Source organism: Candoia aspera, chromosome 2, assembly GCF_035149785.1.
Source record: "Candoia aspera isolate rCanAsp1 chromosome 2, rCanAsp1.hap2, whole genome shotgun sequence".
NCBI classification, from domain to species: Eukaryota; Metazoa; Chordata; class Lepidosauria; order Squamata; family Boidae; genus Candoia; species Candoia aspera.
The window spans coordinates 121,987,018-122,010,963 of NC_086154.1; the positions used below are offsets into that span (position 1 = coordinate 121,987,018).

A 23,946-nucleotide genomic window follows, 5' to 3' on the forward strand; every position below is an offset into this window, starting at 1 on the left:
ATGCTACTGGGGAGGAACAGAGGATGAGCTCAACTAGCCCCAGACGTGATGACGCAGCTAGCTCAAAGCCGAAAGGACGGCTAGCGGCCGACGGTGCTGGTGGTGAACGGCGAATCCGATGTTCTAAGGATCAACACACCACTGGAACCTGGAATGTAAGATCTATGAGCCAGGGCAAATTGGATGTGGTTATTGGTGAGATGTCAAGATTAAAGATAGACATTTTGGGCGTCAGTGAACTGAAATGGACTGGAATGGGCCACTTCACATCAAATGACCACCACATCTACTACTGTGGACAAGAGGACCACAGAAGAAATGGAGTAGCTTTCATAATTAGTAGTAAAGTGGCTAAAGCAGTGCTTGGATACAATCCAAAAAATGATAGAATTATCTCAATTCGAATTCAGGGCAAGCCATCTAACATCACAGTGATCCAAATATACGCCCCAACCACAGATGCTGAAGAAGCTGAAGTAGAGCAGTTCTATGAGGATCTGCAGCACCTACTGGACAACACGCCTAAAAGAGATGTTATTTTCATCACAGGAGACTGGAATGCTAAGGTGGGCAGTCAAATGACACCTGGAATTACAGGTAAGCATGGCCTGGGAGAACAAAATGAAGCAGGACATAGGCTGATAGAATTTTGCGAAGACAACTCACTCTGCATAACAAACACTCTCTTCCAACAACCTAAGAGACGGCTTTATACATGGACTTCACCAGATGGACAACACTGAAATCAGATTGACTACATCCTTTGCAGCCAAAGATGGTGGACATCTATACAGTTGGTAAAAACAAGACCTGGAGCTGACTGTAGTTCAGATCATGAACTTCTTATTGCACAATTTAGGATCAGACTAAAGAGATTAGGGAAGACCCACAGACCAGCTCAATATGAGCTCACTAATATTCCTAAGGAATATGCAGTGGAGGTGAAGAATAGATTCAAGGGACTGGACTTAGTAGATAGGGTCCCGGAAGAACTATGGACAGAAGTGCGCAACATTGTTCAGGAGGCGGCAACAAAATACATCCCAAAGAAAGAGAACACCAAGAAGGCAAAGTGGCTGTCTGCTGAGACACTAGAAGTAGCCCAAGAAAGAAGGAAAGCAAAAGGCAACAGTGATAGGGGGAGATATGCCCAATTAAATGCAAAATTCCAGAGGTTAGCCAGAAGAGATAGGGAATTATTTTTAAACAAGCAATGCGCGGAAGTGGAAGAAGACAATAGAATAGGAAGGACAAGAGACCTCTTCCAGAAAATTAGAAACATTGGAGGTAAATTCCAGGCAAAAATGGATATGATCAAAAACAAAGATGGCAAGGACCTAACAGAAGAAGAAGAGATCAAGAAAAGGTGGCAAGAATATACAGAAGACCTATATAGGAAGGATAACAATATCGGCAATAGCTTTGATGGTGTGGTCAGTGAGCTAGAGCCAGACATCCTGAAGAGTGAGGTTGAATGGGCCTTAAGAAGCATTGCTAATAACAAGGCAGCAGGAGATGACGGCATCCCAGCTAAACTGTTCAAAAACCTGCAAGATGATGCTGTCAAGGTAATGCATGCTATATGCCAGCAAATTTGGAAAACACAAGAATGGCCATCAGATTGGAAAAAATCAACTTATATCCCCTACCAAAAAAGGGAAACACTAAAGAATGTTCAAACTATCGAACAGTGGCACTCATTTCACATGCCAGTAAGGTAATGCTCAAGATCCTGCAAGGTAGGCTTCAGCAATTTGTGGAGCGAGAATTGTTAGATGCACAAGCTGGGTTTAGAAAAGGCAGAGGAACTAGGGACCAAATTGCCAATATCTGCTGGATAATGGAAAAACCCAGGGAGTTTCAGAAAAAGATCTATTTCTGTTTTATTGACTATTCTAAAGCCTTTGACTGTGTGGACCATAACAAATTGTGGCAAGTTCTTAGTGGTATGGGGATACCAAGTCATCTTGTATGCCTCCTAAAGAATCTGTGTAACGATCAAGTAGCAACAGTAAGAACAGACCACAGAACAACGGACTGGTTTAAGATTGGGAAAGGAGTACGGCAGGGCTGTATACTCTCACCCTACCTATTCAACTTGTACGCAGAACACATCATGCGACAAGCTGGGCTTGAGGAATCCAAGGCTGGAGTTAAAATTGCTGGAAGAAACATTAACAATCTCAGATATGCAGATGATACCACTTTGATGGCTGAAAGCGAAGAGGAACTGAGGAGCCTTATGATGAAGATGAAGGAAGAAAGTGCAAAAGCTGGCTTGCAGCTGAACCTCAAAAAAACCAAGATTATGGCAACCAGCCTGATTGATAAGTGGCAAATAGAGGGAGAAAATGTAGAAGCAGTGAAAGACTTTGTATTTCTAGGTGCGAAGATTACTGCAGATGCTGACTGCAGTCAGGAAATCAGAAGACGTTTAATCTTTGGGAGAAGAGCAATGACAAATCTCAATAAAATAGTGAAGAGCAGAGACATCACACTGACAACAAAGGCCCGCATAGTTAAAGCAATGGTGTTCCCCGTAGTAACATATGGCTGCGAGAGCTGGACCATAAGGAAGGCTGAGAGAAGGAAGATCGATGCTTTTGAACTGTGATGTTGGAGGAAAATTCTGAGTGCCTTGGACTGCAAGAAGATCAAACCAGTCCATCCTCCAGGAAATAAAGCCAGACTGCTCACTTGAGGGAATGATATTAAAGGCAAAACTGAAATACTTCGACCACATAATGAGAAGACAGGACACCCTGGAGAAGATGCTGATGCTAGGGAGAGTGGAGGGCAAAAGGAAGAGGGGCCGACCAAGGGCAAGGTGGATGGATGATATTCTAGAGGTGACGGACTCGTCCCTGGGGGAGCTGGGGGTGTTGACGACCGACAGGAAGCTCTGGCGTGGGCTGGTCCATGAAGTCACGAAGAGTCGGAAGCGACTAAATGAATAAACAACAAAAGTCCTCAACTTACAACCATTTGTTCAGTGGCCATTCAAAGTTACGATGGTGCTGAAAAGATGGACTTACAAGTGGTCCCCAAAGTTATGGTCACTGCAGCGCCCCCCCAGTCACATGATCCAAATTTGGGCACTCGGCAGCCCACCCGCACTTACAACCACAGGGGCACTTCAACTCCCCCCACCTGCCTATCTCCCCCATCGCTGCCCTTTTGGTCACCCTGCGCTGTGGGGCAGCAAGCAGCCCCTGAACTGCATGGCTCTGTGGCTGCTTGCCATGCTGTGGCTCAGGGGCTTCTTGGTGCTGCAAGAAGCCCCTGAGCTGCAGCCCAGTGGGAATCTGCCCCTGGAAGCCTTAGCCACCACAGCCTGTGCCAGCAGCGTGGCGACCAGCTGCAGTGCCTGGGAAGCCCCAGAAAGTGCCAGCAAGCCACAGTGCCTGGGAAGCCCCAGTTCCCCGCACTGACCTTTTGCCTTTTGCACCCAACCACTGCGGCTGAAGCAGAAGCACCTCGCTGCCTTTGCTGTTTCCTTCAGGTGCTCCTGCTTCTCTGGCGAACACTTCCTACACAAGGCTCTCTGGGCCTTTGGAAAGTTGTGCTGCCTTCAGAAAGTTTCAGAAAGCTGTGCTGCCTTTGGAAAGCCTCAGAGGCTTTCCAAAGCACCACAGGAACGGAGCGCTGTTTGGAGAATGACAGGTCCGCCCTGTTCTCGTGATGCTTTGGAATACCTCAGGGGCTTTCCAAAAGCAGTGTAACTTTCCGAAGGCTTTCGGGAGGATTGCCTTTGCTCTTTCTCGTTGGAGAAGCTGGAGCACCTGGGGTAGAATGGCAGCCGTGGGTCTGAAAAGGAGACAGCAAAGGCAGCCAGGTGCTTCTGCTTTGGCTGTGGAGGCTAGGCGCAAAAGGCGAAAGGTCGGTGCAGGGAACTGGGAGACAAGGCAGCTGGGCGAACAAATGCTTGTTAGCACCTGCTGGGGCTTCCTGGGCACTATGGCCTGGCACTGCACTGCTGGGGCAGGCTGGGTGGCTGAGGTTTCCAGGGGTGGCTACAGCGTCACTCTGAGCTGTGGCTCAGGGGCCTCTTACAGCCCCAGAGCCACAGTGAGCCAAGAAGCCCCTGAGCTGCAGTATGGCATGCAGACCCAGAGCTGCACGGTTCTGGGGCTGTTTGCCACCCCACAAGGCAGGGTGCAGGGTAGCCAAAAGGGCAGAGATGGGGGGGAGATAGGCAGGTGGGGGGAGTTGGAGGCAGTCCCTTACCTTACTGAGCCTCAGAGCTGGGACAGACCAAACCTGGAATGGCTTGGATTGGGGTGGGTCCTCAGCTAACAACTGGTGAAATTCGCTTAACAACAGCAATGGGGATTGCTGTCACTAAGTGACGCAGTAACATGACATCTCGCTTTAAGACCGCATCGCTTAGGAATGGAAATTCTGGCGCCAACTGTGGTCATAAGTTGAGGACTACTACATGCTGTCTTGCCCACTCCCATGTACTTCTCACAGAGAGGGAAGGACTCTAAATATTCCTCTCTAGATGTTTGAATCAGGTTAGCCCATTCAATTTTGTTGAGGTGGTGCCAGATGTATCTTGATGCTATGCTGTATAAAACTTTCCAGTAACCACCATAAGCAAAACAATGTCCTTAAAGTTGCTGTTATTTGGCAGCAGTTGGACTGATTTGCCAACTGTGTGGCCACTACATTCTGCAACTGCTACAGCTTCTCAGTCCTCTCCAAAGGAAGTCTCATGTAGAGTGCCTTGCAGTAGTCCAACTGAGTGATAATCAAGCTGTAATCAACCTTCACCAGAGTCACTCAAGGTCCTATATTTATGAAATAAATGTATCCCCCATCTGCATATGAAAGCAATATCTGGCTGTTTTACAAAGTTTTGGGGGATTGATAGTGTGATGGGTGTCCTTCCTGAAAAGGAGGATTAATGCTGTATTGTTTTTCTGGATACTCAGTGGAAAGAAATGGATTTTTGTTGTCCTTTAGCATTTATTTTGTTTAATTCTTTCTATTTTACTTTTGTATTATTGTGATACATTATTCTTTTGGAATTGAGCAGCTTATAAATTTCAGAAATAAATCAAGTATTCTTTGAAAATAACTCTCTTATATCTTCAAAACCACATCCTTCTACTGGAATTGGCCCAACCACTTCAATCATGCCACAAGAAGAAGCTGGTTGTCCTCCATTTTTGGGAGGTCAGGGAGGTGGGTGAAGCCCAGAGCCATTGCTTTTACACCATTGGGTTGGCTCTCTGGAATGGCCTCCTGCCTGAAGTGTGTTTGGCCCCAACCCTAACTGCCTTCTGGAACTTGCTGAAGACAGCTTTTCCAGAGAAGGCTGATCCAACATGCTGTCTGGGATGTTTCTGTATTTTTGACTGTAAGTTTTTTCTATCTTTCATTTTTATTGTTACTTATTTTGTCATTTATTGTAAGCTGCTGAAATCATACTTTTGATTGCGGCACAATATAAATGTGATAAATAAATAAGCAAACAAAAATACCCAACTATAGACAGAATCCTATAATCCTGTAGAATTTAAACAATTGTCTACACTCTCTAAATATGTTGTACATAAATGTGAACACTGGAGAGTGGTTTGAAACTTACCTCATTCCTTCCTGTGCTATCTTATCCAAATTAAGTGTGCCTTTTTTTAGGTCCCAGTTGGCTCCAAAATCTCCCCATCCAATATCGTCTGCCAAAATTACTATGAAATTTGGTTTCTTGTAAACTGTTCTTTCCCAATGAAAAAGAAGGCCTGGATGATAGTAGACAAGCCCAGTAAAGCAACTGACCAACACCAACAATAGTGCTTTAAGAAGCAGAATATCCATGGTATCAGGAAAACAGTTCTAGGAGACATCTCATGAACATTTACAGTTACTTAAAAAAAATTCAAACACTGTAAATGTTCCCTGTGTTTTCTTTTCTTCAGAGGCAATGTGGATGTTTCAGATCAATTGCAGCATTCCCAGAATTCTGCAGAAAAGAAAATTAGAAGCAGAGATTAAGAAAATCCACATACACAGGCTGTAGATACCGGTATAACATGCTATCTTTAGTCAAAAGGTGACTCTGAATTTAAGACAATTCCTTAAGAAAAAAAGTAGGCAGAAACAAAAATGAACACAAAGGCTTTGCCTGCTTGGGGTCTTGTTAGTTTGTTAACTCCAGCTAAAACCAGACCTGAAAATTTGTCCCCCACCCAGGAGATTTATTTATTTATTTATTTGTCACATTTCTCTACTACCCATCTCGCATACGATGACTCTGGGTGGCTTACAGAAGATAAAAATGGCAAATCACTAAAAATACTACAATATACTTATAAATATAAATACAATGTGTGCACTATAACCATACACTAAAACCATACACACACACGTGGGGCCAAAATAAAAAAAATATATTATCTGAATTTCTAGTAATTAAAGTTAATTGCCTGTAAAAGAAGATACCCATTTAAAAAAATAATTATTTCACACACTAACTATTCTCACAGAGAAACATGCAAATACTCTCACACATTCACCTCCCCCCTTCCAACAGAAACTCCCCAAAACAATAAATAAGTTCAAGATAGGGAGAAGGTAGCTAGAGAGGGAAAAGAAGAAAGAGAGAAAGAAGCCATGTTCAGGGGTTACAAAAAGAGTTAAATTCACCAGACAAACAACACCTGCCAACGAGCAGTTAATCTTCAAAGTCATTGAAGGTCTATATGCATTTGCATCTATCCTAATTATCTTGCTTTCAACAGCTACTTCTTATCAGTACATTTTCATACGCAATTATTTGGGGGGGGGAAAATCACACAGAGAAGGCAGAAAATTACGTAAGTACTGGCCAGAGCAAATTATACCATCAAATTGTATTCATAGTGGTGATCTCCTAAAAGGTTATGCCATTATGGAGAGGAAACCAATGGAATTTACACACTCTTTATAGATAGAAAAGTTGCACATGCTTTATAGATAGAAAAGAATTCTAGCCCCTTATTTACAGGAACCCCAAATCCAACCATTTGGGTCAAATTCTACAACAAAATTTGTAGACGCTTTGGATGGTCCAATTTCAGAGAAAGTCATATTTAAACCCCATTTGAATCAATGAGTAACTTAGTGATATTTATCAGCGTTATCCTAAATATATTTATCCAAAGTGTCTTTAAGACAGCAGCCCAAATTCCCTTATTAGGAAGGGTACAAGACAAACTTTCCATGGCTTACTTAATTACTTCCTCTAGTGGGAGTCCATTGCATATTTACTGTAAACCAGAATTCCAAAGAATTCTGCTCTATTTGCTGTGTGCAAATATAATCATAGTGTCTTTTCTTCCTAATCATGACCCCATATCAGTTATAGGAATTCCAACTGTATGAACTGTCATGCCTGAACTCTCCTCTACACTTATGAGAATTAGAAGTTTATTAGAAAGCAATTTTGCCTGGATCCTCAAAATGATAAAAGGACATGCAAAGAATAGCTGATATAGGAGTCACTGCAAGCAGTATAAGGACAAGCCTAAAATGTAAATGTAAGGATTGTAAGTACAAGGGTTAATACACAGTTTGAAAATTCAGATTTATCTAAAAACACGAAATAAAATTTTAGCAGGACATAGGCTACATGCAAACATTTGGACATCTTTCTGGCTGCTACTGGAAACCACCCTTCTCACACCAATGTAAATCTGACTCAAGTAGATCCAAGGTTAATAGAAGTGCAAACAACACTCCATCTCATTAAGAACTTGTCTTGGTCTGTTCTGGCAGCTTCTGTGTGGTAAACCAATCATAACATAAAGCACTCTTCCCCATCTGTGTGTCCTTCAGGTATGTTAGCTTGCATTACCCACAACCAGCCAGCGTGGCCAACACAAGCTAGTGATTATAGATAGCTGAAGCCAACCCATCCGGAGGGCAGCCACTTGAATAAGGCAGGCAATAACGATTATCAGATCCCAACTGTCTAGAGCAGCGTTTCTCAGCTTTGTCAACTTCAGGATGTGTGGACTCCCAGGATTCTGGCTGGGGAATTCTGGGAGTTGAGGTCCACACATCTTTAAGTTGCCAAAGTCCCAAGCACTGTATTTATAAAATGATATAATTGAAGGAGCACAGTAATGTTCTTTTCAAGCTAAATTGGCGTGTGATTCCCAGATAGGGATCACAGGTTACTCTGTGTAATTATGGAAGGCTTGTGAATATGTTACCAAGCATGTAGCACTGTACTTTGCAGCCAAGGTCCAGGGACTGACAACCCATGCTCAATTACTATGCACAAAGCACCCAGAAACTGATGCAGTGGCCAACAGACTTACCAGCCCCATTTCTGCTGGCCCTCAGGAAGGCCTACTCTTCTCCTGCATTTCCAAGGAAGGACAGAAAGAAGGTTCAGGTGACTCCTGAAAGAGTGCAGTCTATAACTTGGAACCACGGACAAACAAAGCAACCTCCTTTATGCCCAAATGCCCCAAGAAATAGGAGCATTTTTAAGAACACCTTTAATATACTAGGGACATACACTAGGCCCCTTAAAGTCCCAACAGCACTACCAGATTATTAAGAGGGATCTAGGGCTGTAACACTGGCCATTTGTGACTGACGCCAGTTTTTTCTTTAGAAAACATCTTATATTCATTTCAAGGAACTAAAAGGATTGTACAGTTTTTGAACTTCCCACATCAGTATTTATCAGCTCTATTGGGTCTGCAGGAAGAGTACATCCAAAAGAAATAGCTTGCAGATCTAAAACAGTAGTATGTGTACCTAGTCAGAGCACTTATATGCATTTCTACCTAGCTCACCTTTGCCAGAGAAAGACTTTACACATTTTAAAAGCACACCATCCTACTGCAATACTGAAACAAATAAATGGAAAACACTGTCTGCAGATCGATCACTTTTACAGCTTGCTCACACATGTACCCAGCCTTTATTAACTAAGTTAATAAATCAAAGTTCACTTTCATGAGATGCCAGCAGCCTGATCTGCTGAGAACTGGACAAAACTGACTTAATTTCCACAGCAGAAAGCTACTTGTACATCACCATCAGTCCAGCCTAATCTGCAAGGACAATAAGAATGTTATCAAAGGATGACACTTGAAAGGAGAAAGAACCGGGTGGAATATCAAAGACAGGGAGACACTGTGAGCATAAGCAGTCGGAGGTGGGTGGAACAGGCTAGCTAAGTCCAGCTAAGACCAATATTATGACAGATGTTTCCAGTTGTGTATCAAAGACCTTGGGGAAAGAATGTGCAGCTGAAGATACAAATTTGGTCAGTCAGTCAACACAACAAAAGAAAGAAGGCGTAAGGATGACCTAGTTAAATGAGGGGCATTAGTAAATGTTGGGATAAACAAAACAAAACCCAGCAAAGAGAAAAGGAGAGAAAAATCAAAACGCCCTCTGTGCAAGTCAGGAGTTCAGCAGTTGGGTCTGCTCAAACCTCAGATATATTCCCTAGCAAAGGTCAGGTTTGATGAATAGATAAATATAAGCTTTGCTGGAATAACTAAGGTTAATTAAAGGAGCTAAGAGTACCAGTACATGGGATTTTACCCTCCTTTCACCCCAAGAGCAGGTTCTCAGGAAGCACCGGCATAAAATATGGAGAGTGATGCCATCCTGCCTGCAAAAAACAGGGTAAAGAAGAAGAAGGTACATATGCGAGGAAGATGGGGAAACCAAAGAAACATGACAAGTATCACCTGGAATATTCCAGATGTGTTAGTCATGTTAGCATGGAGATGCTGCTACAGCTAACCTCACTTATATTCAGGTGCTATGCCTTCCCAGATCAGATCAGAACTGAAATGGTAGCTTAGTGGTAAATAAACTGCTGAGCGTGCAAAAGTCAGCAAGATCATCTACAGCTAAGGCTGGATAAGATGCCTGGAGAACACCTTTTTTGAGAGCTGCTGCCAGAGAATCCATCAGGAGGGTACAACCTTCAGTCTATTCAAAGACATGCTGGGAATCTTAAAAGTGGGTAACAGGACAGGACAAAAAAAATTATCAAGGTTTGATTTTTAAAAAACAATACTTAGACTGGGGGATGTTCAGTTCTTCCTATTACGAACAGTGCCTGTCTGCTACTGAAGGCAGCACTCCTGAATCAAAATTTGCCCCATCTCTGTAACTTAAGATTGGCTAATCAAGCCACAGACAGCTTCTCAGTTATATTTGCTTGCCTGTGGAGCAAACAGGTACAAGCAGGTACCACTGTCAGTAAGCCAGTCATACGCTTTGTTTATTAGATTTCTATCGTGCCTTTCATTCAGGAGCTTGATGCTGCCTACACTGTGCTCCTTCTTCCTATCTTTTCCCACAAGCCTGTGAGATAGGTTGGGCTGAAACAGCGGGTTAACACAGAAAGTTAATACATTCTTCATGCTACAATATTACTGCATTGCTAATTTCCTCATTACTGCCAGCAGCAGCCAATGTCAGCACACACAACAGAGAAACACACATCAAGATATGTCTGATAGAGGGGGGAAATTACTGCATGGTATGGAAGACAGGGAGAACACAGCAACCTGGTCTGCATGTCTGACTCAATCTTAGGTTCCAAGTTACAGATGACTCACGAAGCCCTGAGTCTCGGTGACCACAGAGACCTTCAGAGTTATTGTCATGGTTAAAATGACAGACAGGGAAAATTGTAATAGATTTATCATTTGAACTAGGTTTAATTTTAGTTAAGTTTAAAATGGAATGAAATAAGATGGATTTTTTGTCCTGGCCTCCTCCTAAAACATTACTCAAAGGCCAAATGCAACACTGCCTGATAAAGCTGCACTTAACCTGCAGGAAGCCCTGATTTTTTAATGGTTTGCAGTTTAAATGCTACATGACTAAGTTTGTATGACATACTAAGCCATAAACCATGGTTTACAATGGCTGGGTTCATACAGTATGCTAAATGTACACAGTATGGCTTAGCACAATGTGTAAATCCAATAAATATGGCAGTACTGAATTAAGTGACTTTTAGTGGCAACCCCATGTCATTCATAGGGCATAGTTTTGCTCAGACAGGACAACTTTAAATTAGAAGTGAAAATGCATGTTTTTTTCCATCAGACTTAATCAAATTACAGTTAAACAGAGGCAAAACGTGCATGAGAACTGCCTAGCAAATGTAAGATGCAGAATTATCCAAACCCAATCAATTTCTAGTACCATCTTAGGTAGTACCAACAATGTGTCAAAAATAAAATGAGAAAACAAGTGTGTTTGGTATGAATCACTAATATGTCCCTCTCTGAGTTTATTTGACAGACTTTTCACTTTTTAAGTGACTAATCTGAGCCTGCCTCAATTTTTGCCAATGGGTTTTATTTATTCCTAGCAGGCAAGCCTGTCTCATGTGGCTTACCAAACAGCCCCAGCAGCGAATGGACACTGCGCTCCACCTGTTTTAAGGGCAAAAAGGACTCTTTGCCAAGGCCTTAGTCGGATATTTAAGAGAACTGCACTACAGTGGAATAAAACCAAACCCAGAGAATGCCACAACAACGAACCCTTCCATCCAAGTCCTTCCTGTTCCTATGTTCTGCTGATCTCCACACCCATATTTTTTTTAAAAAAAAGAACATTTCTTTTAATAACAGGACACATTATAGGTACTGTGTGACACGTTCTTGGCATAGTGTTGTCATGGGCAACAAAGGCTTCCATGGAAGGTATGTGAGGGGAAAAAGATTACATTAAAACAAAGATTCATAAGCAAGAATGGGCAAGAATCTAGTCCTCAGCTTTCAGAGGTTTCCTATATGTTTTGATTTACCGCTGATCAAAATTATTCCCTTGCAGGCATTTCTGAAGAGAACATATGGAAAAAAAATAACATTTTTGCAAGGGTATCAGCAAACAAATATACAGTACGTTCAAAACAGAGTGTTACAGGTGCATCACAGAATATAAATTTCCTTGTTTTAGGAAAATCTGGACTATGCAGCAAGCAGATAAGGGGATTTGTGTACCTGGCACTATTAAAGAGTTTTAGGAAAGAAAGAGATTAGCATTTAAGTCCAGGACATAAATATCTGTACTTTAGAAATATACTAGCAGCTAGCTGTCCTTGGATGATCTTGAAAAATCACTGGCAAATCTGAGTAGAAGTTGGATGGGAAACCACTGAGAAAGACTAGGGCCATAGGCTTGAGTGGGAACTCAAAAAACATCCTGGAAAAAGTCAACAATAAACTCCTTCCATTGGTGGGAATGGCGTTCTGAGCAGCTGTGCCCGCTGTTTCGGCGGGCAGAACAGGCAGCACGGCGGCTTTTTTTCGGGCTCAGGAAGGCTTTCCTGAAGCCCAGAACCGTTCTCCAGATCAAGGAGAACTCACAGAATCATCCCATCTGTCCTCCGGAACGGTGGCTTGCAGCCAGGAGATCACAAACAGCGTCTCGCGGTCGACGGTAAGAGCTGCTGGGAAGCAGGGACGTCATCATTTCCAAGCCGCACTGTAGCCTTAAAGGGACACCAAGAATGGCCACCCCATTTCTAAATCACCAATTTGCATTTTTTTTTAAGTATATGTACCCCAAGAGTCATGCTGGCCACATGACCACGGAAGTGTCTACGGACAAACGCCGGCTCTTTGGCTTTGAAACGGAGATGAGCACCGCCCCCTGGAGTCGGACACGACTGGACTTAATGTCAAGGGAAACCTTTACCTTTACCTACTACCCCAAGAGAGGCTTTTTACAGCAAGGAGAAGCCAGCCCTCTTGGTGCTTAACATTATTTTTGGGATTAACGTTCTTTCTTAAGTCTTGGATTTTCGTTTTCCTTCCAAGGGAAATTCTAAAGATTGAGAGTAAGCAACTGTCTTCCTGTTATTGTCTTTGTGTTAAATATGAAGATATTGGTGTTTTCCTGCACGTTGAATCGACTGATTTGAACCTTCAGCTTTCTGTCTTCACTTTCCCTGAGAATTCACTCTCACTTCAAGTAAACGACTTTTGAGTATCTTCAACTTTCGCTGATTAAGCTCTTCGGGGGGGGGGGGCACCATAATCTACTGTGTGAGACATGGAGGAATTCAAACAGATCCTTTCCGACCTTCACCAGGACTTCAAACAAATATCTTTTGACTTTTATCAAACCTTTATGCAAGATATCCAGGACACTGTGGAAAATATGAGAGCTAAAATGTGCCATTGGGTTGGGGATGTAGAGGATGAAACTGAGGAATTTAAGAGTGATAGAAAGGGTTTTTTTTTTTAAAGACTGAGATTGAGATCTTTATCGAGATGCTGGACGACGATTGGATAATGGAGTTGGAGAAATCTAGGGGAGAGAGTGATCTGCAAGTCAGAAATAGAGTCGATCTCCTGGTGGAATGCCATGAAAGGATCATGGAATTTTTGAGTGGGGCAGCTGGGCTGTTTGATTTTCTTAAGAAGGAAGCTCTGTGCATATCTTGGGAACATGTAACTGCTCTGGTTTATTTTGAAGTGGGATAAGGGTTGAAGAACGTTTGTTTGGTTTGCTTTAAGGATTTGACTGTTATTTGCCTTTAGAGATTTGGATTCACTGTTTTGAATATTGAGATTATTAATTGTTGTAGTATTAAGTATAATAGCAGACAACTTGTGTTTTTTAATTTCTTATTATAGTAGACAAAAATGTATAGAATAGTAGTAGGAGAGAATAATTAAATATGTTTTATCTTTTGGAGGGGACAAAGATGTTTAAGAGGTTTATATGAATTGTTTTTCTTCATTTTAATATAAGGGGGTGGAGCAACTGTACTTAGTGATTTTTATTATGTGTTGAAGTGGAATGACCTATAGAAATAATGGGGTGTTTTAGTTTAAAAGAGAGTAAGAGATAGATTATGAAAATTTTCTATATCCTTGCTGTTAAAAGTCAGAAGCCACAACTCTCTAATTTTTTTTTCTTTTGTGTTTCTGCATTTTTTAGTTTTTTTTCTTTCTTTGTAGTTTTTTGTAGTTTTTATTCTTTTCTTGAAATTTAATAACATTTATTATTAAAAAAGTAAATATAAAAAACAAACTCCTTCCATTGTGTTATCAGAAAACCTACCCAGACCTGTCTCTGCCCATGATGTCAGCAAAAGTCAAACTTGACTCAAAGGAGACTTCATCTTTTTATACTATGGAAAGAAGTGTATAGGTAAAGGACAAATAGAAGTATTTTGCCATACACATCTAACAATCTGGTTCCATAATAAAATGAGCACTACCTAAACACAAGGGCCTTCAGTTTCTAAAGCATCAATTTTCAAGCACAGCACTACAAATTTTCAACACAGTAAAAAAAGAGGTAAACATAAGAAGGTCCTATCACTGCTAGGGGAGAAGATCACAGAAAAACATAGTGAAGATGACCCAGATCATTATTTATTTATTTATTTAATTCAATTTATATGGCCACCCATCTCAAATACATTATTTTGGGTTGCAGTGATAATTAAAAACAAAATAAAAACATTATAACAAACCAATAATAAGATATACAGCCGCTGAGATAAAAAACCAATGAATACAATGATATGGCCTCAGCCACACACCCAGGGCTCCAGGCTCATTAACAAAACCAGGTTTCAAGGACTTACAAAAGGCCAGCAGAGTCAGGGCAAGTTTAATCCCCAGGGGAAGGAGGCTGGGAACACACCGGAATAGGTTCTCTTCCGGGTCCCACCAGGTAACACTCTGTAATGGACAGGACCCAGAGCATGCCTCTCCTGTTGGATCTGACACAACTGGGGTGTAATGGTATGTGGAATCGTCTGGGGAGACGGGAAAGAGATGCTGCCTAGGGAACAATCAGATAAGAGAGGGCATAGCCCACAGCCGCATATCAGAAAGAGAAGGAAACTCAGAAAGGAACCTCCCTAACCTATCAGGCCGTATAAGAGACGGCAGGAGATCTGAACTTTGAGACTTGTTAATGTAGCCTTACAATAAAGTGGAGTTAGCTCATCTGGTCGTGCTTCCTTTCTGGTCTACTTGGGAAGGCTGGCATGGGGAGAGGCAGTTCTGCAAACATCAATAAATATCAGTAAAACGGAACTAGTATGCTCCTTCCAAGTAAGCCCTTTAAAAAAAACAGTTACTAACTAGGCTACAGTTGATTTGCCATTTATTATCCTTATATTTCAGGGAGGTGCTGCCAACAATACTGTAATAAACTATGGAGTTGCTTCTTAGTAACTGATCTGTCAATGCATCAAGAAGTGACCTGGACTCCAGAAACTGGTTCTCCTTTAGGGAGGACACTTGCTATGGCCAAAATGAGCCACCTTCTGATGCTGGAGACCCCACGGAAGCCATGGGCCGCAGTGAACTGGACAGAGGTGCAAAGTGTAAAGCCATATTCCTGATACAAACACTTTCTGGATTTTGCTGGGGCTGGAGAGTTTGGAAAGTTTCCTAAATTTCTCTTGCCTGTTTAAATCTACTTTGGGGGTACACATTACAGTTTTTCTTTCCCAATACAAATTGGCAAGAAATCACAACAATAACTTTTGGCAACTGTGATTGGAAAAGGCTCAAGGGACAGGAAAATAAAAAGGGAAAAAATGCCTAGTGGGAGGGCATACAACCCTGGGATTTCTGAAAAATCTCTGACTTGCCATTGTGTTTTAGCCATATTTCTAGCCATATTGAGATCCTGGACTTACTGGCTCCCAGGATCTGTTTGCATCCTTCCATGCCACAGCCAATCCTGGATCCCTCCTCAATTATTCCTATATAGCAGGGTTTATCAACCAGGGTTCCGCAAGGGGTCACTAGGGGTTCCCTGGAGATCACAATTTATTTAAAAAATTATTTCAAATTCGGGCAACTTCACATTAAGTTTCATTCTTTATTTTCAGTTTAAGAACACTGTTTGTGCATATATACAGGCCTACATGTGAAATGATTATAATGATTTTGTAACTTGTGCCCTATATTTGATCCTGAATGTGCAGGGGTTCCCCAAGGCCTGAAAAATATTTCAAGGGTTCCTCCAAGGTCAAAAGGTTGAGAAAGGCTGAGTGTATGCTTTTAAATTATTATTTTTAAAAATATTTATTAAAACAGAGGAATTTATACTTCTTGTTAGATCAGATAATGCTATTTCTGCTATGTAGGCCTAGAGAAGAAAGAGACTGTATCAAGAAAAGACTGTCCAAGCCTACATATGTGATCAAACCATGCCTAGCTCAATGCAGTTTCCCGCTCAACTGGTTAGACCTAAGCTAGAATTGTCATATCTAGGTGGGGTGACCACTAGATGGCAGCAAAGAGAACTCTTTGCTACTATCTAGTGGTTGCCTGGATTTTTGCACCTCAGACATGGCAACTCTATAAACATATTCACAGATAAGTTGTTAATGTGCAGGAAAATGAATTTCTCTGTGCAAGCAGCACAACATATATTCAACAAGGATGGTTAACATTTTTTCTAAAATTTAAGAATACCAATAGATAGGTTTTAAGGTATAAGTACAGTAGTTCTCACTTAATGCCAGTAATTGGAATTGGATGTCGTATTCATGTGATCACATCGCCTACAACTGCAATGCCAGCAGTCCCTGTTGCTGTCACTATGCAAGGATCACGGTTCGTTAAGTTAGGACCTCCTTGCGATTTCCTACCAGCTTCCAACAAGCAAAGTCAGTGTGGAAGCTGGCAGGAAGTTGCAAGACCTGGGAGGCTCACAAGCAGGCTGGCAGGCAGGTAAGTGGCTGTAGTGATGCAAGCTGGTAGGAAATGGGTGCTCTGAAGGGCAGGAGGGTGAGCAAGTGGCTGCTGCAGCCCGGCACTAGCGCAGCTGGGTAGAGTGTGGGTGCTCCGGAGGGCGGAAGGTTGCACAGGAAAGTGGTGGGAGTGGGAGCAAATTAGAGGAGCGACTTGCAACCTTCCCTGCAGGCTTCCCCATTGACTTAGCTTGTGGGAAGCTGGCAGGGAAGGTCGCAAATGGTGATCACGTGAAGCTGCAACCGTTGTAAGTGCGAGCAGGTTGCCAAGCGCCAGGATTGTGATCATGTGACCGGAGGGGTGCTGGGACAGCCAGAACTTTGAGGACTGGTCATAAGTACCACTCATTCAGCATTGTCATAACTTCAAACGATTGCTGAACAAGTGGTTGTTAACTGAGAACTACCGATAACTTAATGTTAAAGTAATCAGAATGAGAAAAGTATCACTGCCTGAACTATCCACAATTTTCATCTTAATGGGACTAGAAAAAATATTTACAGAAATCCACAGTGCCAGAAACAATCCCTATTTACAAATAAGTAGTCCTTGTTTAGCGACTACCTCATTTAGCAACCATTCACAGTTACAATGGTAATGAAAAAGTAATTTTACAACCAATCCTTACATTTACGACCTTCACAGGTGTGTAAAGCAAAGGAAATCTGACATAAGATCATAAGCGCACTCATTGTTTCATTCAGCTACTGTTTCATTTAACAACTGAGTTGCCAATCCCAATTGTGGTTGCTAAACAAAGACTACCTGTATACCCACAATCTCCTGCAAGCACTTATTTCCACTCCTCTATCTTTGAAGCGGTAGCTTCCTATGAGCTCTATTGTCATTTCCCAACAGTTTTAAAGCCACTGTTTCCATGCACCCTCAGAAAAGTTCTCAAGATTCTGAAGAAAGGCTTGAAAACATGTAGAAAATATCTGGCGAAATATCAAAACACTCAGAAGTTGAGGGGAAAAAAGCACATTAATGGGAAAGAACTTCAATAGAATGAATAGTAGATACAGAATAAAAGTGCAGAATTTGTTTGAAGTCCCAGAATCCCACTTCTCAAAGTAGGCATTGTTTTCTAGATACAGGATTTTGTTTTCCACAAAACCTCATCTATACTGAGTCATGTGTTGGAAAATCTGCCTGAGAAAATGTATAAAGAACCAAAATGACTCACTGGGAAGTTGCTTACCAGTTTCCCAAGAGGTAGGTTACTTCTGCAAAAAGAGAGAGGCAATCCTTCATTATATTTCCTTCAACAAGCTTGTGGGTAATAATTATTTGCTTCATGTACAGAAAAGAGGTTGAGTTTTCCAGTCAATCAAGTTGCAAATCTCAGCTTGCCTGGGAAGTGCTACATCTTTCACTAAGTTGATAGTTTTACTTCACATCTGTGTAAGAATTATCATATAACCAAATCTGAGATTTCTTACAATTACAGTCCTGATGTCCTAACAACCAGGAAACACACTGAGACAAGGAACTGGTCTCTAATATTTATTGCTAGTACTTAACAGGAATCCTAACAAACTGAAGAAGCGTGGGGAAAACTCAGCCATATAACCCCCAAGGGTTAAGGCGGTCCCGATCTGTGTCTCTTTGAATGGCTGAACAATTCATCAGTGCTACGCATGCGCTTGACAGTCTGGATGGGAGCCCCCTGCTCGCCATCCTTACTCATGACACCTGAAGCACCTATGAGAGTCATTCATACAAAGCGCTGCTTGCCTTTTGCAGATGTCATTGAAAGCATTTAATTCATTTATTCAAAAGACTTATGCAGCCGCCCATATTATGAAACACAACCCTGGGCGGCTCACAATGCTATAAAAACATTTAAAAAAAAAAACCCACCACCCAAAGAACTACAAGAAAAACTCCTGATGCCCCGGGGCCACACTCTCCCACACATCAGCATTCCACCTTGCTGGCCTCCAGCCTCGTTCTACCCCAACGCGGGGGAAGAGCCAGGATTTCAAGGCCTTCTGGAAGGCCAGGAGGGTGGGGGCCTTCCGGATCTCGGGGGGAAGGGTATTCTGCAGGGCAGGGGCAGCTACAGAGGAGGCACGCTTCCTGGATCCCACCAGATGGCAGCATTTAAGGGAAGGGACTTGGGGTGCGCCCATCCTATCTGACCTGATGGGACAGGCAGATACCCTCAGGGAAAGGCGGCCCCACAAATATTCTGGTCCCGTGCCACTTAGGGCTTGAAAGGTGATACCCAGCACTTTGAACTGCACCCAGGAAAAATGTTGGAAGCCAGTGCAGCTCACGCGGCAGCAGTGTAATTATAGGCAAATTGTGGAGTGGTTCAATGTGTGCCTCTTCCACACCCAACCATACACATAGTTCAACAATCTGAGCGAGGGAAACCTGGCTTTTTATCAACAAATGGAAAGACTGACAATTCTACAGAGTCAAGGATGAAAGCTGTGTTTTTACACGTATTATATGTATTATGCTTTTGCTCTGTTTTCTGTTTTTGTATCCTTTTTTCCCTTTCTTTTTGATCAATAAAACAATTCTCATTATCTCTTCTTCCTTTCTGCTTCCCACTAATGCAGAATCAGGAGCTTCCCTCCACTCATCAATGCTGGGACCTGTGAAACACTTCCTGGCGATTGCATCAACCCAAAATACCACATAGAGGCAGCTCTAGGGAGCAGAGCATACTGGCTCTACTCAGATCCAAAAAATGGCGTCACCGCTACCTCCTCCCTGAGTGGCAATAAAATAAAAGGGCACTTTTTAAAGGAGAGGACAGAGGGAAAAGAGTAGGTTGGTGACCAGAAATAGGATGCTATTATCTCATCCTGCCACAGCCTACTCATGCAGCAAGACATGTCGGAGCTCACCCCAGTGAGACTAGCTGCCGACCCCTGAAAGGACCAGGCAGAATGGAAAAGGGCTCTAAAAGAATAATCTCAGATTTCTTGCACACCAAGAAAGCAGCTAGTACTACTGCACAGACAACAGCCATTAACAGAACTGGCTCCCGTCCATCATTCTTTACTAGAAAAGTTAATAAAATATATATTTTGGAAAAATATGTAAAAATCAATGGTTTTAGAAAGGTGTATTTTAAGAACTGCACTAGGGCAGGTAAATCTCACAGTTCCTTGCAAATAGTCATGCCGTTTGCCGCTAATCGGAGGTGAGGTTTTGCCAAAGATCCAGCAACTGAGCCATGAGCTAAAGAAAGCATTACGAGGGAAACTTGTTGGAGGACAGGGGGATGTCTAGGGTAAAAACAGTAAAGTCTTCTTCAAGTCAAACTAAATTAATGTAGTTTTTTTCCAGAAGAATACAAAATTGGTTTATCATTACTTTCTTCTGAGACGTTTTTTCAACTTTCCAATCTAGTTTATTGCTGTAGGATTTCCTGGTGGTCTCCTATCCAAGTGCTACCCATGTCTGACTCTGCTTAGCTTTTTGAGATCAGCCCATGTTAACTATGGCTATGTAAATGCAAAAAGAAAAAAAAAGAAAAAAATCCACAGGGCACTGTGATATACTGTAAAAGTTGCATGTAAATATCTAACTGAAGGATACTTTCACTATCCATACAAGAATTGAAGATTAAAAAAAGTGTGGCACTCAGATTGGATTTAGACTGACCTGAATCTTTTCAAGGGCAAATTTTGACTGCATTTCTACATCTAACTGAGCTATGAGTCAATTGGGAGATAAAATTATTCAAAAGAGATTCTTCAGAATAAAGTACCATTTTTTGACTCATGAAAGCAGCTGTGTTGCTTTCCAGAATCACTGAGCTGCTTCGAACACTGATCCAAGCTGTCTCCACATATAGACAGAGACTATATGTCTCTGTAGTTCCTGAAACACCTGTGTGGGCCTGGAAAAAGGCACAGCTGCTTTAACAGTGTAAGAAAAGGTGCTCTGTATAGACTTCTGTATGATCCAAACACCTCTTTTGAAGAATTTACACAACCTTGTGTCAGTACTGAATGCAGGGGAGTATTACTTATATTCTACCCTTCCAAGTAGTCAGAAACATAATAAAGAGGATTTTGTAACTGATCTTTTTGGGATTGTGATGTGTCATCATTGGAAAGAGAAATGGAGACTGACCAGAGACCTCCTTTGAGTTTTTTACAATATGTGATCTTCTCAGCAGGACTGAACACAAGGGCACTTGCCCTTGGTCAGCATATGCAAGCAGGCCTGATAAAGATGCTTGAATGCTTCCTAAGGATACAGGCCTAAGTGCTGAGTTTGACTGGTAACATGAGGTAAAAAAGCTTGGCTTTGTGGCCATAGCCACGTGACTTTCTCTGCAACAGACGTAGTTTGTCTCTTTCTCCAAATCATGCCCTGTAGAATGTAAGGGTTATTGCTCTGGGAAGCAAATAGCCAAATTGTCTCTGTGCACCTTTTGTGAAAGCAACAGTTTTCTGCATGGTTTGCAAAGCTTGAGGCAGAGCCTCCTGCAATTTTAGAAACCTGGGCAGCCACTTGGTATGTCTCAGTGATCATAGCAATGCTAGCCAGTATAAGCAGAAGTTGCAAACCATAGCTTCACCAAGATTAGTTATTAGCTAATCGGGGGGAAGGGCACGTGGGGGCTCTATTGAGTTTCTTACGTGAGAAATAAACAACTTCTTCAAAGTTATTTCTTTGAGGGAGGGATTTAAGACCTTATAAATTTTCTGATTTTTTTAGAAACATTCAGCGTGGATCTCCTTGGTTCCACGTTGTCACCTACCTTGAAACTGTAGAGAGCAGAAACTGCACATTGCTATGTTTCCTACTCTGCCCTAGATCGCCAAGAGGCCTTTGAGTCCTGGAGACACCTATAGGGATTTCCACAGTGTCAACAGGGTAAGTCTATACTGTTTCTACTTTTTATTTTAAAAGTGAGTCCTAGGACAGAGATGGCTGGGTCAGGATACAAATCCTATGTAATTCTCCCTTGATTTATATCAATTTTCCTATTGTAATACAAGCTAAACTGAATTGTTTAAAAATGTATCTGTTAACATTACAAATCAAGGAACCTAGTTCGTTTATTTAGCTGCCTGGAAAGGCCAGCTTTCATTAGAAGAACACCAACAGGTATCTAGCCCTCGTGTGCTCCGAAAAATGTAAGGAGATAACACTGACAATTTTAGGATTCATTTATGTGTGAACAGGACTTACAGGACAGAGGAAACATGAATATATTATGCTTCATGTTTCAAGAACTTCCAGACTGGTGCACTTTTATTACTGTACACATATTAATGTAAAATATATACATGAAATACATAAAGTATATTTCTCCATATATATACAGTAAAATGTGTTTCTCCCTCTTTTCAAAATCTTTAACGCTTTGTGCTGTCACCAGGTAAGGAGCAGACAGCAAAGGAGTGCTTTAATTTTATTTTCCCACTTCCCTCACAATATAGTAGTGGGAGACGCAATGAGAAACTGGAACAGGGAACAGAATTGAGTGAATTAGATTGGAGGAATGCTCCCAAGCTCCCCCTAACCCCAGTAGGGCTTCATGGTGATGGGCATGTTGAAACAACCTCCAGGTATGGAGTGTGGATTTGTCTTCTCCACTGGTTTGTTATACCAGTACTCCAAAGCAAGAGGCTTTCCTTAAGAAGAAAGATTCCTAATTTTCAGAGTCTAATGGTCAAAAGAGAGGGGACTTCACTAAGTCACTGAACGCTTTCCCTCCTGTTCTGAGCAAACCTCAAAAGCTAGCGCACTGCAGAAGAAATCAATGCCTTAAAGAACAGAATGTGCAGACAATGTAGGATTTGGATGTTATATGTCAAGGTTTAAAAATTTGTACCTTTTACCTTTATTAAGCATAATGTCCAGCCAAGTGGCAGCACCTAGTCACTCCTGGCTGATCTAAAAAAATAAGCAGTAAACATTTGTGAAGCTCATCATCTCTATACTGAGCAGAGTCAGGGCTGGAGAGGAGACACCAACAAACCTGAGGGCTGCAGGCTGGACTGGGAAGTTGGAGAAACATCCCAGAAAGCAGCTGTGGCAAATGATTTCCATTTTATTGCCAGGAAAACTATGTGGACATATCTACAAGGTCACCAGGAATTAGGCTCAACTTGAAAACTTTACTTAGCATTATTATATAATTTGCTCTTTTTTCAAATCACAGAACTAATTAACTTTTAAAAGTATTATTCTGAAATCAAAGATTCTGCCACAAAAGTCATTAATTTAAAAATGAAGAATTAAACCTAAAATATAATGGCACTGATCATCTAGGGAATTCAGAACTGAGAAGAAATTAAATTCTAGGCTTTCTAGAAAAGATTCTGGATCTTCTCCATGCCAGATATCCAATAATTCCACTGCTCGGATACACTGGTAAGTATATACATATTTGATAAATCGCAATATTTCTAGCTACTATCCACAAAATGAAATTAATTTGTAAACAAAATCTTTCCTGAATGAAATATAGGAGGGAGGGTAAGCTGAATTCTGAACCTAGGCACTATGAATACTCCAACCTGGCATTTAGTCTTAGGGTAAAATGATTCTGCTCAAGGGTACTTTACAGTACAATAATATCCCAAGAGAAGGAAGTAGACTTTTTACTTTTGCAGATAGAGCTTTGACAACAGAGGCAAAAACAAACAAGGGACATCAAATTGCAAGGCTGGGCTTTCCGCCAATGACTGTGCCCAAGAGCAGGGTGTTGGTTTCATCTTCTCTGCTTTTCCTTTGTTTTAAGAACACGTGGAAGCTTACTTCTCACAAACCTTTGCTTTTTACTTAATATAATTCTTCTGATAACTAGCACAAAGAGTGCAGGACACTTTCCTAAAGACAAAGATATCACAACCAGAATTAAAGACAGCCCTACGCCAAAAGAAAGAATGAGGAAAAACTCATCTGGCTCCTTCACCATATTTTCAGCAAATCTCAGAACTTCACTTTTACAGATAAATTATATGGGAAAGAAAACTTCTTTTCAGAGTACTTGAACAGGTAAACACATAATTATAAGTCATCTTTGGAGAGAACTGTTTTGGTACAAACCATTAGGCTCTGATCACCAATCAAAGTCAACAGGAATGCACCACTACATGAAATTAATAGCCATCTGTTTGATAAGAAGCTCAGTTATGACTGCAAACCTGACCCCCCCTTGCAATTCACAACTCTAAAAGCACATATTTTATAGGTCTCTGATCACTTTGAAGATAAATGTTTCGAGAAAAAAAATTAATCA

The 23,946-nt window shown here is 41.6% G+C and overlaps 1 protein-coding gene across 7 annotated transcripts in view; it reads right to left on the reverse strand.

Moving 5' to 3' along the window:
- ARSG (arylsulfatase G) overlaps positions 1–23,946 on the reverse strand; it is a 588,957-nt gene that overhangs the window by 535,112 nt on the left and 29,899 nt on the right. For all 7 annotated transcript variants that reach the window (XR_010067211.1, XR_010067210.1, XM_063293456.1 and 4 more), the window contains exon 2: positions 5,597–5,968. Coding sequence is in view for 5 of the 7 variants with exons in the window: in XM_063293456.1 (XP_063149526.1) it covers positions 5,597–5,823 (227 nt within the window). In the remaining 2 variants the exon portion in view is untranslated. The remainder of the gene's footprint in view (positions 1–5,596; positions 5,969–23,946) is intronic.